We start from the raw sequence: 12,273 nt of genomic DNA, 5'->3' as shown, positions 1-12,273 counted from the left end.
TATGATCCCACAACAGATATAGTGCAGTTACCACTGTCCTTCCTACCGCTGAGATGTAATGGAGGGAGAGAGGACTAACAACATGCAGCCATTGATGGATAGTGGTGGCGGTGGAACGCATGGAAACCAAGGACGCCATGCATTTGAACACGACCCAAACATTCGAATGGGTGGTGTTCCACCCCTGGACCTCTTCTCGGTGTCTCGGGCAGAAGGAGATCTCATCGCTAGTTTGCGAAGTATGAACTGGAGTGAGAGCACTCTTATTTATTGATGCTACGATTCAAGGCGCCCACTGGTATATGAATGTATAGGGATGTACTTGTCCCATCGATAACCATAATTCATTTATCCACCGCATCCTTGACCAGTTGACTCTTCCAAGAAGAGTGTCATGATACAACAAACAATAAGGGTTATAACCTTCCTCCATGCCCTGTTGTCTTCCAGACTGATGACGATGGGTGGGGTATAGTTGCAATATGCGTGAGAGTGAGCAAAAAAGAAAAGAGAGTCTGGACGGGTGAAAGGGCCTGTCCATTAATGCAATCAACTAAGATATTAATCTTTTTTCTTTTTTCTCTTTTTTCCTTTTTTCTGATTATCTCCGATTCTGTTGCGATTCAACCTCATATCTAACACTCACACTCATACTCACACTCACTGGTGTCCATTGTCCCTCTCCGCAAGCACATAACCATCAAAGGCAAGACTCCTCTTCCTGCCCCCCCACTCTTCTTGTCGCCCCGTCTTGGCGACTTTGTGCGTGGGTCTGCCCCTTGACTTTTCTTTAATTTCCTGCATTACGGACAAACGACAGAAACAAAGACCAGCAGGGAACAGCAATAGCAGCAACAACACCAACAACACTTGCACCTGTGCTCAGCTTACTCCCCTTCCCTTTGATTCAAGCAGGCAAACCTGCTTATTTCTTCCCAGCAGGAGCCACATAAGCATAATAATCACACCAATGACAGTATTCACCTTTGAAAGAGAAGTGGAAAGTGATTGCCTTTGGGGACGATGGGGAATGTGAATCAGCAATAAACAGCACAACACTATTGCCCCAAAAGAAAGTGCCATTGCGAATGGAATCACACACAAAGGAAACTAACGCTGTCTCTACCATTTCTTCTTCATTCCCTTTTTTTTTTTTTGTTTCGCTCATTTCGTGCCACTCGTCCCTGTTCCTGTTCCTGTTCCTGTTCCTGTTCCTGTTCCTGTCCCTGTTCCTGCTCCTGTTCCTATTCCTGTTCCTGTTCCTGCTCCTGTTTCTGTTTCTATTTCTATTCTTGTCCCTGTCGCTCGTGTCTTCCAATGCACCTGCAAATATGCGCCACACACTTCATTTTCATATGTACTAGACAGCAGCCTGTGCTCCGCTTCCTTTTTTTCTTTTTTTGCCGCCAAATATTCAATCGACGACTTTCCCAAACCATTCAGCACGCGACAACGGAAATAACCTTTTTCCCCTAAATAATCCCTTGCACAGAATAAAAAATGTCGGTGACCTGCACCAATTGCGGGGCCGCCGTGCAACTGACGGCCTCAAGTCTCAACCACCAGCAACAGCACAATGACCCTCTCATCCCCTTCGTCAAGGCCCAGATCGACGACCTTACGGCCCAAAACTCAAGTCTCGTCGCCGAGAACGACTCGTTGGCCAACAAACTCGTCGAGTCCACAGAGGGACGTATGGACCTTGACCAGCAGCTCAATATTGCTCAGATGGAACTTCAAGCTGTCCAGTCCGAGCTCAAGACACTCAGGGAGAATCAAAAACATTATGACCAGCTGTTAAGCATGATCCAATCCGGCCAGTTGATTGAAAAGAAGGACGTGCAGCCCGTGATTGAGAACCTGGCTTACGAATCCCAACGCAGGTCCCAGATCGAGACTTCCAAAATGAAGCTGGAGTCTGAACTCGAAGATCTCAGTCGGAGTTTGTTCGAGGAGGCAAATCGCATGGTCAATGAGGAGCGGCAGGCAACGTACTTGGCAGGAAAGAAGGTTGAAGGACTGGAGCGACAGCTGGACGAGGTCTTAGACCTGTGCAAATCTGAGCGGGATCAGCTCGTGGAGCTGAAGCTGAGGATGGGCAAGTTGTCGGACGAGAATGACATGATCCAGCGGGAGCGAGACGCGATCGAGTTTGCGTTTATTCAGCTTCAACAACAAATGCAGCAGCAGCAACAATATCACCACAGCCCTATGGTGATGCATCATCACATGTCGGCGACAGCGGCAGCACGCCGTGGAATGCCCGTCAACATCGCTAGTTCCCCCACAATCACAGGCGCTTCTCTTAGTCTGAATGTAGAAGCTGCAGCAGGATCGAGGAAACATGTTCAACAGATTCTCCAGTACGACGCACGGCAACATCGTAGCTCCGCATCGAGCGTACGGTCAAAGACGGACTCTTGCTATTTTTCGGATGAAGACCACCCGGGATCACATCTGCTTAATGACCCGATCGAGGACAGGATCCCGATCCTAGGATTCCATCTTTGGGATCCATCTTTCATTGAATTCAAGACATATGTCGAGGGCATTTTCGATGCGGGTGCGAGTACGGGCACGTCTACCAAGTCAGGCACAGCATCAGATATGGGATCTAAAACAAACCAGCAATCTACCGCACCCTCCACCACCTCTTCCGCTCTCACCTCAATGTACTCGTTCAATATCATGGCCAAGACCCCGGCCGCGCCAACAGCCAATGTCATGATTCCTATCAGTAGTCTGCTGTCGAACTGCCGTCTCTTGAAAAAGATATCGTCCGAGGATGTTGAAGCGACTCTGAGGTTCGAGCCAGGAAACCTTTTGTCATGGACTCAGAGGAAGCGATTGATGGCTGCAGTGACCGAGAACACTCTTGTTGTGGAGGCCGTGCCCATGAGTTCAGGTTTAGGCTTCAAGGACCAGACCCATTCGCCTGTCGCAGCCACTCATCCCCAGAACCAGCAACGTGGATCCTCCATCGCTCAGCCGTCAGTTACCACCAGCAAACCCACCTGCGCCCTTTGCGGGATCAGCATCACGACGCCACTCTATTACCAGTATCGCCTCACGGACAGCTCAACGGAATCGAAGACGATTTGCCCATACTGCCGGACCCGATTGACATCCGTCTGTACATTCTACAGTGTCCTGCGCATGATTTCGAAGCGCATCATTTCTAGCACAACGACACCCGAGAAGTTGTATCTGGATTTCTTAAGGATCCGGCTGAGCATGTTTTTGGCCCGCTGCGGTGTGGGTATCGTCACGGGCGAGGAGGCCAAGCAGAAGCGAGAAAGTATGCGTAGTCAACTCATCGGTGTCCCTACTACCAGCATCACTCTGTCTCCTCGCGTTCCGGCAGTCCAACATGCCACAACCTCAACTACCGCGACGAAAAGCGCACAAAATAATTCACAGCGGGAACCAGCTCCTGCGAATATTATCACGACAAACATTACGCCTACCCAAGCAACGCTTATGAACAAGAGTCTCTCAACCAGTGCCGGTCCAAGGGAGACTGCGACTATCAAGGAACAGGATGAAGAGAGTGCTGCCAGTACTTATCATCACGACAGTAAAATCAGCAGCCCTGTCGAGGTCATAGTCGGACCCAAGAGCCCCTGAGACCGACTCTGTTTTTAATGATCCACTACACACCAAGCGGTGCTAAATGACCCACAGCCGCATAGCCCTCCGCTTCCCTTTTAGTTGTAACATTCCATTTCTTGTAGATTATAATTTTTTCATGATAACGACGATGGATGCAAAATAAATACAGGATCGATACCCATCTCGAGACCAGAGATACATTGACTGTGGGTTGTCAAGTATGCGAACGTTGCTTCGTGAATTAGTCTATTGAACAAAGGTGCTGTCTCTAGGACTTTTTTTGGCCATAAAAATATGCTCATAAACATTTCCTTGCGTCTCCTTCCTTAAATGATTCACCACTTGGCCGTTTTTCCAAGTCCGTACTTCTCCAAAACCTTCTCAGCGCCCTGCAAGTTCTTCGTCAGACCCTGTCCCACGATCGTTACCTCGCCCGATCCGCCCGTCACCAACCCGACCTGGCCACCAAACACCCTACGAGCCACACGGACCATATCCTGCCGGGTAACCTTCTCAATTTTTGCACACAACTCCTCTACGGGGACCTTGTACCCATGGACCTGGACCTGCCTTCCCAGATCCTCAAGCTGGACCATTTTTGACTCTAGGTTCATGAGCACGCTTGACCGGAGCTGGTTCTTTGCCCGATCGAGTTCGCCCTGCGCAATGCCGCCCCGACCTGTACGTGTCGTCAGCTCCAATTCGCGGACGATAACTTCCAGGAGCATGGTCTCATAGCCCGGGTAGCACGATCCAGAAATGCCAAAAAGACCTGAATCCGAGTAACAGTGGTTAAAGGACATACAGGACTCAATCCAATTGTAGTGGTTCAGGACGTTGACAAACAATCGTGAGTACATGCCCTTGCCTGGCCCGCCTGCCGAGAACGAACTTCCACCGCCCATCAGTAATTGCAAGGTTGCCAGCGCATAGATATCGTCGTCATGAATCGACAACCCCTCGAAACCAACAAAGAGATGGGTAAAGGGCTGGCTGTCGTCCTCGATCAGAAGTGTGCCTCCTGTGTACTTTGCAGGCTGACGGCTCAATGTCTCGTAATCGGGGGTGAGCACCGTCGATGAGGACTCGGTCTTGCCGCCAAAGAGTGACTTGAACAATCCGCCCTTCAAGGATCCTGGACTTGATCCTGCTGCTGTTGATTCTCCTGATGCATCCTTATCCCTATCTGATGATCCAGTTGCAGCAGGGCTTTTCATATCTCCAAACAACTTCACAGTCAAATCCACAACTTTATCATGATCCGCGCCCACGGCCGAGACGACGATCCGCTCTGGCCTGTACCACGTATGAATATAGCTCTTGATATCATCCGTCGTCATCGTCTGCAGGCTGTCCATCGGACACAACAACGGGTTCCCCAGCGTATTATCCTTATAAGCGACCGTATGCAACAACTCTGGCAGGATCATCTCCGGTTTCGACCAGTACTCTTCAATCTCATGTCCCGCCGAGATTCTTTGCTCGTCCAGTTCGACCTCTGAAATGAGGGGGTTACGGATCGTATCCGCCATGATCGACAACATCTTGGGGAGATCCTGAGGCAAGAGTGCCGATTGATACATGATGGATTCGCGCGAGCTCGAGCACATGACGTTTCCGCCCGCAGCCTCCAGATCGGCCATCATAGCCTCGCTAGTCCGATTCTTGGTCGATTTAAAGGCGAGTCGGTCAAGGATATGGCTCACCCCGCGGGTAGACTTGTCCTCGTATCGGGATCCGGCGTCGACATATACGCCTAGAGAGGCGAAGTGGCCTTGACTATCCTCGGTCGCGACCCGGACTCCGTTGGGAAGCTTTGTGACTTTAGCGTCCCAGGCGTTTTTGGAAGTCGCTGAGGAAGTGTTCTGGGATGATGATTCCTTTGTGAAGATCTGCTCTGGCGTTGTCTATCGGTATGGAGAAAAGTCGTTATCAGAAAGTTGGATATGGTGCTGTGCAGTGCTACGCAGTGCTGCACCGTCATGGCAGTTTTATGGATCATGACAAAAAGTACCTTGACAAAGTCGTCCGACTGAAGGGATGCTTGTTGGTGCTTGTTCATGCGACTGACAAGGGGCGTGGCCATGTTGTTGGCCCGCCTTGTGAAAGGCAGGACATGGCGAGCAATGGCGTTGCTAAGCTGCTTGGACATGGTGCGGTGTGATGCGTGCGAACAAAAGAGAAAAAGGGTTGGGTACGAGGATATCGGGAACTACGGCTCTAGTTCGCCGACCTTTTTTTTGAGTGGTGATCGGAAGGAATTGATGGCGAAGGACGCTCAATGGAAAGCGAAGAAGGGGAATGTACAAAGGAATGGAGTGGGCGGCAGGAGTGGAGGAGGGCAGTTGACGGCAACGGGTGCCCTCTTTGTCCAAATGTGGAAGCAAAAAGGCCCTGCTGAGCCACACTGTGACTGGATATGTAAACAGCTTACTCGACCTAGCAGAGCGTTTTTGGGGACAGACATAAACCTGAACCTGACCCTGACCCTCCTCTTTCGCTCCTCAACTCGACTCCACTTCTGCGAGCACGCTATAAAGCAGTCAAGGATGGTACAGAGAAACACACAACAATCACTGGGAAGAGGCGCATTCATCAGAAAGGCTTTTTATGCGACCTTCTCATCGACTGACGCGACTACTGCTACACATCTCTCACTAGCCTACGCAGTTCGTCACCAACTTGAGCAAGGACAATGGTACTGTTAGGAATCTGCTCAGCCAATACTCAATGAAGCAGCATTTAGGATATGGACCGACTAACGCGCTCGTTTCATCTCTACATGATAGCCCACGAGGACGGTATCTGGAGCGTCGCTTGGTCATCGAAGAATACGCTTGTGACAGGTTCACTCGACAACACCGTCAAGGTCTGGTAAGCTACCAGCGCAAGCCTACGACGGAGGATGGTCACCACATGAGCTCAATTGCAGTGGACTAACTGTATCTTATGTTTGTCTCTAGGGATGCCGAGAACGGAGAACTGAAGAGGACTTTGACAGGACACCAACTTGGTGTCAACTCTGTAGATACCAACGCCGACGGAACATGTATACACATATTCGTGCAATGGACATCGGATAAACTGTAATGGAAAACAGCACAAGGGTTGTTTGCTTATCAACTGTGCCACATTCTTTATGATCCTAGTGGCCGTTTCAACATCTCTGGATAGTCAGATCAGGATCTGGGATTTAGATCAGCTCAAGCAACAGAAGATCATCGACGCTGGCTCAGGTAACGGATGTGACTCAACTTTGTGCTCACGTCTCACCACTTCTTCAAAAGACAGCTGACATTCTTTACCTTTTTTTTATTTCCTTGGTTCTAGTGCAAGCATGGACAGCCAAGTTCTCGCCAGACTCGAAGCACATCGCCACAGGGTCGTCATCCGGAGATATCAACCAGTACAGCGTAGAAACTGGAGAGAAGGTGCAGACGTTCGAAGGACGGGGCAAGTTTTCCATGTGTGTGGCCTACGTAAGTCTCGAGTGGCTGCACGAGGGTTTGAAACAGGAGCATGCGAACGAAACGACTAATATTCAGGAACCTTCTAATAATGACGTTTATGTGTTTTCAAATAGAGTCCTAACGGAGAATACGTTGCCTGCGGAACTGAGGCTTCTTCTGATTCAGCAACTGTACTTTTATTTGATGTCGCTACCGGCAAGCTACGCTCCACATTTAAGGGTATCGTCCTAGCGCCATTGACAGGACCTGCTTGCTGATAATGGGTATTCGTTTTATATTCATAACTTTAATTCCAATTCCGTGCACTCTCTTCCTAGGACACGCTATGACTGTACGATCGATCGCTTTCTCTGACGATTCTACGAAGCTCGTGACTGGATCGGACGATAAGAGAATCATGATCCATGATGCGTAAGTGCCTTTCCGCCGTTGCATTGACTCCCGTGGCGCGGCAATATCGCGGATTATAGGCCTGACCATTCCAATTCATTTTCTCATGGCGCAATAGTGTCCATGGAGATACGATCCGTACACTTTCGGGACATTCTACTTGGATATTGAGCGTTGCAGTCAGCGCTGATGGTGTCCATGTTGCAAGTGGGTAAGTAGAGGCTTTGTACTTGGTACAAGGAAGACATTAATGTCGATGAAAGATATTAATTAAAGTGGTCAACTGCTGTGTAGATCAAGCGACAGCAAAGTCAAGTTATGGGATTTGGTTGCGGATCAGTGCATCGATACCATGGACGGACATAGCGATCAGGTACACAGAAGTTTCTGTTGTTTTTAATGTAGACGAACAGATACTGGTCAGAGACCTTGTTTGTTGACATGAGATGTGTTTGTTCGTCTGTTATAGGTGTGGGGTCTCGCTTGGAATAAGCCGGGCAACAAGTTTGCGTCTGTGTCGGACGACAAGGCGATCAAGTTTTACTCGACTACTTCAGCATGAGGAGAATATAGGTCTGGATGATCGGATACCGCCTGTCTTTTGCTCCATGACCCCAGTGCTTGTAACCGGAATTCAAATCTCATAATAAAAGTGTCCTTATCGTGTTTTTGTATGATGTTCCGAGGATCAATGAGCGCGCGTTGGGATTACGCGTCGATTTAGCGCGTAGAGATTCCTTGTTTTGAGACAGATAAGATCTTCTCTATGCGTGCTATTCCCTCTTAAAACATGGCAGTTAAACTCCCCATTATGTTATTATGCTCATATCCAAACCTTTCAGCCGTTCACAATTGAGCAACTGAAGGAAGAATATGCAACAATTGACGGAAGGCACAAACACCTGCCAGGTCCTTCAGCAACTCGCGACTAGAACCCACTTTGTCTGCAGTCACTTGTATATCTGTATTTGTTTCTCATAACAAAAAAAGTCGATATCATATAATGAACGCTATCCTTATCCTTCCTCTGTCTTTTGCTCCTGTGGAGGACCAAGCCCTTACGAAGGAAGGGATGTGTGAACTCGACAGGGATTCGATGTATAGATCGCCGCCAAAATTCACGCCATACGGTGCGTCCTTCAAATGCGTTCAGTGAGGAGGGACGATCTATTTGCCGCGTCGAGTAGGCTCTCCCCACAGTATGGTCTTGGTGCTACGCCAAGGCATCAATCAGGGAGCAAAAATAAAGCGCCCAACGTGGGGGTCGAACCCACAGCCTTCAGATTAAGAGTCTGACGCTCTACCGATTGAGCTAGCCGGGCCTTGTAGTTATATGCCCGAAAAATTATAAATTCTATGAATTCATTAGAATATAATTCCTTAAATGCAAATTTATTCTATAAATGCATTTTTCTTCTATAAGTGCAATTAGGCGATGGCTCAGTTAGCATACTGGTCAGGGCACCTCCCTTGTAACGCGAAGGGACCAGGTTCGAGCCCTGGTTAAAGCACAGTAATATGTGCTACGCATAGAAATTTATTTGGAGCATGAGTCGGGCGTACTACCCCACTTCAGTTATGTGGGTTTCCTTTCCCCGGCGACCCCCACATTGAGTGGCACTACCCCATGTAATCGTTGTGGGTTTCCTTTCCCCTTCCTTAACGCTTGACAAAAATGCTCAGAATAAATTTCGCCCTTGCGCTAGCCTCCGGACTTCGAGAGGCGCTGGTTCAGAACTTCCCAGCTATACACCAGGGTGTACAAGTTATTCCACTGCATTGGCAGCATGCGTCTTAGCTACCCCTGCCGGGGTTACAGGTATAAGTTCAAAAGTGAGTAGGCCCACTTTATAATAGGCTAATCTGAGCTCACATCCAGTGACCTCAGGTGGAGGAAAGACGGGACGAGGAGGTGGAGGAAATGTTACAATAGTAGAGGATTCGGCTCGCAAGCCAGTAGAACGGATTCCGTGCTCTCAAGAAACCAAGACCATCTCCCAGATGTACAGGTTACAATTGGAGAGATGGTCTTGGCAGATTTGCAGGTGAGGAGCCTGCCAGCTAGCCGAGCGGATCGCAGGAGAAAGACCTCGGGACGCTTAGGGAGGTTACAGTGAAGTTGTTGGAGATGGTGCGACTGCCACACTAGAAGATTTAGGGCCAGATAGACACAAGTCTCAGAGACTATTCACTAGGAAATCAGCACTGATTGTTCTCTCTCGGAGGCCATGTTGAATAAAAAAAAAAAAAAAAAATGCACTTAGAGAATACAACGTGCGTACTCGTGTGGATTATGAACACTCTATTAGGGAAACCGGAGTGAGTGCAACGGACACATTAACCACTGTCCTTGTGGTGCGCTGCAAGCCAATCATGCAAATGGGTGCTCCCTGGCCCGCACTGGCTCCTGTTGCTACGGATTGGACGCTACTGGATTACCTGCAAGGGTAGAGGCGGTTGACAATCCAACCATAGAGAGGATGGGGAAGATACCTAGTCTTCAGCTTTTTGTACACTGATGAGGTGCAGCAATTCTTGCGCAGGCCCGGATAATGCGCCCTGTCTTTTGGCGACTGTAGATTGACTCTGCTTTAGTGGAAGGGAGGACTGTAGTGGATCATTGCTAGTTTGGCCTGATAGATTCGCAGTGTCAATCGACCCGGTAGATGAAAATTAGGATAGCATCGCAACGGCATATCGTTGTGCGAGAAAAAAAAGGATCAAATGGGCTGTTCAATGTGGAGAAGGAACCTGATGTGGTACACTCAGAGGGTGACAGCGCGATGGGAATAAGGAATAGTAGAAACAGAGGGAAAGAAAAAGTGCTGTTCCTATCACTTGTCGGCGTTCCTCCGCATGTGCATGATGAGTGTGTGCACTTTTATGGTTTAGCAGGATGCTCTCGATCTTTCAAAAGATTACCTCCTGATAAGAATAGAATGGGGTCCCCCGTTCTTTTCTTAGCGCATTTCCTGGATGATAATCCAATTGCAAAACGTGTTCGTTCGATCGCAGCGAGCATCCAGAGGCAAGCAGCGCAGAAGAGACGAACGACGAAGGCGACTAAGATAGACATCTATCTGTGTCTTCTTTTATATTGGAGTAGCATTTAGCTGTATGAAGAGAGAGTGGGCGTTAAAAGTAGAAGCAGACCATCCCTTCCAGGCTCAGGTCCACTTGAGGTTCAAGTATGAGGGCTGATTAGGGGCGAGAGCCACAGCCGGCTGGACCTTCTGGGAAATATAATAAATCTTCTTCGCATCATCATCTTTCATTTCTCATCTCTCTTTCTTTCACTCTTCACATCCTATTCCCTTTTCTTTTCCTAACATACTCACTCTATAATTCATCATGAAGGCCCTTATTCTCGTCGGCGGTATGTCTTTTGCAAATAAAAAAAACCATATACTCATCAAACCTTTCTGCTCCATCCAAGAGAACAAGGCATCACTAACCTACTCCTTTTTGCGGTCTGTTCCTTCAGGTTTCGGTACCCGTCTTCGCCCCCTCACCCTGACTATGCCCAAGCCCTTGGTTGAGTTTGCAAACAAGCCCATGATTCTCCATCAAATCGAGGCCTTGGCCGAGGTATGTCTCCAAATGAACGATCGTTTGCACACTGGATCAGTGTCTTTTATCTGGCGGGAATAGGGCATCCAGAGTTGCCTCAAGCAAAAGTCTGCCTGGAGTAAAGGCGCGCATTGTTCAAGGACGAGAGTACCAGGAACGAAAGAGGCGCATCAAGTCTGACCTATGTCCCATCTATCTTGCTACCTTTTCCCTTGGCGATCTTAGGCTGGTGTCACTGATATTGTCTTGGCTGTTAATTACAGACCCGAGGTCATGGTCTCCATCCTTCAGAAGTACGAAGATCTCTATAATGTCAAGATCACCTTTTCTGTTGAAACCGAGCCTCTTGGCACAGGTAATTGATGCGCTTTAGAGAGTCGACCGAACGAAATGCCCACGAGCACTGTGTGGGCTGTGGTGCTCGACACGTTGATTAGCATTACGGAGACTAACTGTTTGCTCCACCTCCACATGATTCTCTTCGTCACTCCCCAGCTGGTCCCCTGGCCCTCGCTCGCGATATTCTCGGCAAGGACGATTCGCCCTTCTTTGTCCTCAACAGTGATGTTATTTGCGACTTCCCCTTCCAGGAACTCAAGGCCTTCCATGATGCTCATGGAAACGAGGGCACCATCGTGGTATGTATGCGCGCCTTAATCTGATTGCACGCCTTAATCTGTTTTCACGATATCGAGGACACGTTGTACAAATTGCATGAGAAGGGCATGATCAAAAAATAGCCGATATTAATCGCACGCTTGATTCTTTTTGTTGGTATTGCTGTTGGCGTAAAACAGGTCACCAAGGTTGAGGAACCATCCAAGTATGGTGTCATTGTTAACAAACCCGAGAGCTCAATGATCGATCGCTTTGTTGAGAAGCCCGTCGAATTCGTTGGCAACAAGATCAACGCTGGAATCTACATCTTCAACCCCAGCATCTTGGATCGTATCGAGCTCAAGCCCACATCCATCGAGCAGGAGACCTTCCCCTTGATGGCCGCAGACTCGCAGCTTCACTCATTCACTCTGGAGGGATTCTGGATGGACGTCGGTCAGCCCAAGGACTTCTTGACCGGAACCTGCCTTTACCTCGCTAACATCAACAAGACCAACCCCGGCAAACTGGCTAATCCCAACAGTGGCTATGTCCACGGAGGTAACGTCTTGGTCGATCCTACTGCCAAGATCGGAAAGGACTGCCGCATTGGACCCAACGTCGTGATCGGACC

The 12,273-nt window shown here is 48.8% G+C and overlaps 6 protein-coding genes, 1 non-coding gene and 1 pseudogene across 8 annotated transcripts; 5 read left to right on the top strand and 3 right to left on the bottom strand.

Moving 5' to 3' along the window:
• Positions 1–276: 276 nt before the first annotated feature.
• BC939DRAFT_470668 (uncharacterized protein) lies at positions 277–566 on the bottom strand. Its single transcript, XM_051558140.1, has one exon. It carries the CDS (start codon positions 539–541, stop codon positions 284–286), a length of 258 nt encoding a protein of 85 aa, XP_051406096.1. The 5' UTR covers positions 542–566; the 3' UTR covers positions 277–283.
• Positions 567–580: 14 nt separating this feature from the next.
• On the top strand, positions 581–1,161 carry BC939DRAFT_497712 (uncharacterized protein; the record flags this gene model as incomplete). Its single annotated transcript, XM_051559740.1, has 1 exon — positions 581–1,161. A coding segment is annotated over one exon (214 nt), but the record flags the coding sequence as incomplete, so codon positions are not given.
• Positions 1,162–1,183: 22 nt separating this feature from the next.
• BC939DRAFT_470664 (uncharacterized protein) lies at positions 1,184–3,806 on the top strand. Its single transcript, XM_051558139.1, has one exon. The coding sequence runs from the start codon at positions 1,501–1,503 to the stop codon at positions 3,625–3,627; it is 2,127 nt and encodes a 708-aa protein (XP_051406094.1). The 5' UTR covers positions 1,184–1,500; the 3' UTR covers positions 3,628–3,806.
• Positions 3,807–6,068, bottom strand: BC939DRAFT_430267 (Metalloenzyme, LuxS/M16 peptidase-like protein). The gene is made up of 2 exons (XM_051553231.1): positions 5,627–6,068; positions 3,807–5,519 (listed from the first exon to the last, which is right to left on the bottom strand). Exons 1-2 carry the CDS (start codon positions 5,762–5,764, stop codon positions 3,948–3,950), a joined length of 1,710 nt encoding a protein of 569 aa, XP_051406093.1. The 5' UTR covers positions 5,765–6,068; the 3' UTR covers positions 3,807–3,947.
• A 326-nt stretch (positions 6,069–6,394) lies between these two features.
• Positions 6,395–8,034, top strand: BC939DRAFT_482372 (quinon protein alcohol dehydrogenase-like superfamily; the record flags this gene model as incomplete). The annotated part of the gene is made up of 9 exons (XM_051559115.1): positions 6,395–6,486; positions 6,576–6,661; positions 6,762–6,848; positions 6,943–7,091; positions 7,196–7,301; positions 7,400–7,493; positions 7,591–7,683; positions 7,767–7,845; positions 7,942–8,034. 9 exons carry the CDS (start codon positions 6,395–6,397, stop codon positions 8,032–8,034), a joined length of 879 nt encoding a protein of 292 aa, XP_051406092.1.
• Positions 8,035–8,721: 687 nt separating this feature from the next.
• On the bottom strand, positions 8,722–8,794 carry BC939DRAFT_t195. Its single transcript has one exon. It is a non-coding gene; the product is annotated as a tRNA-Lys (tRNA).
• Positions 8,795–8,910: 116 nt separating this feature from the next.
• Positions 8,911–8,983, top strand: BC939DRAFT_t196 (annotated as a pseudogene). The gene has a single exon. The product of its transcript is annotated as a tRNA-OTHER (tRNA).
• A 1,840-nt stretch (positions 8,984–10,823) lies between these two features.
• BC939DRAFT_417603 (mannose-1-phosphate guanyltransferase) lies at positions 10,824–12,271 on the top strand (the record flags this gene model as incomplete). Its single annotated transcript, XM_051553023.1, has 5 exons — positions 10,824–10,848; positions 10,957–11,060; positions 11,268–11,397; positions 11,538–11,680; positions 11,840–12,271. Coding segments are annotated over 5 exons (834 nt in total), but the record flags the coding sequence as incomplete, so codon positions are not given.
• Between the last annotated feature and the right edge of the window lie 2 nt (positions 12,272–12,273).

Source organism: Gamsiella multidivaricata, assembly GCF_025024155.1.
Source record: "Gamsiella multidivaricata strain RSA 2152 chromosome Unknown BC939scaffold_147, whole genome shotgun sequence".
In the NCBI taxonomy this organism is placed as follows: Eukaryota; Fungi; Mortierellomycota; class Mortierellomycetes; order Mortierellales; family Mortierellaceae; genus Gamsiella; species Gamsiella multidivaricata.
The sequence above is the reverse complement of the archived record's forward strand: the minus strand, read 5'-3'. Positions and strand labels throughout refer to the sequence as shown.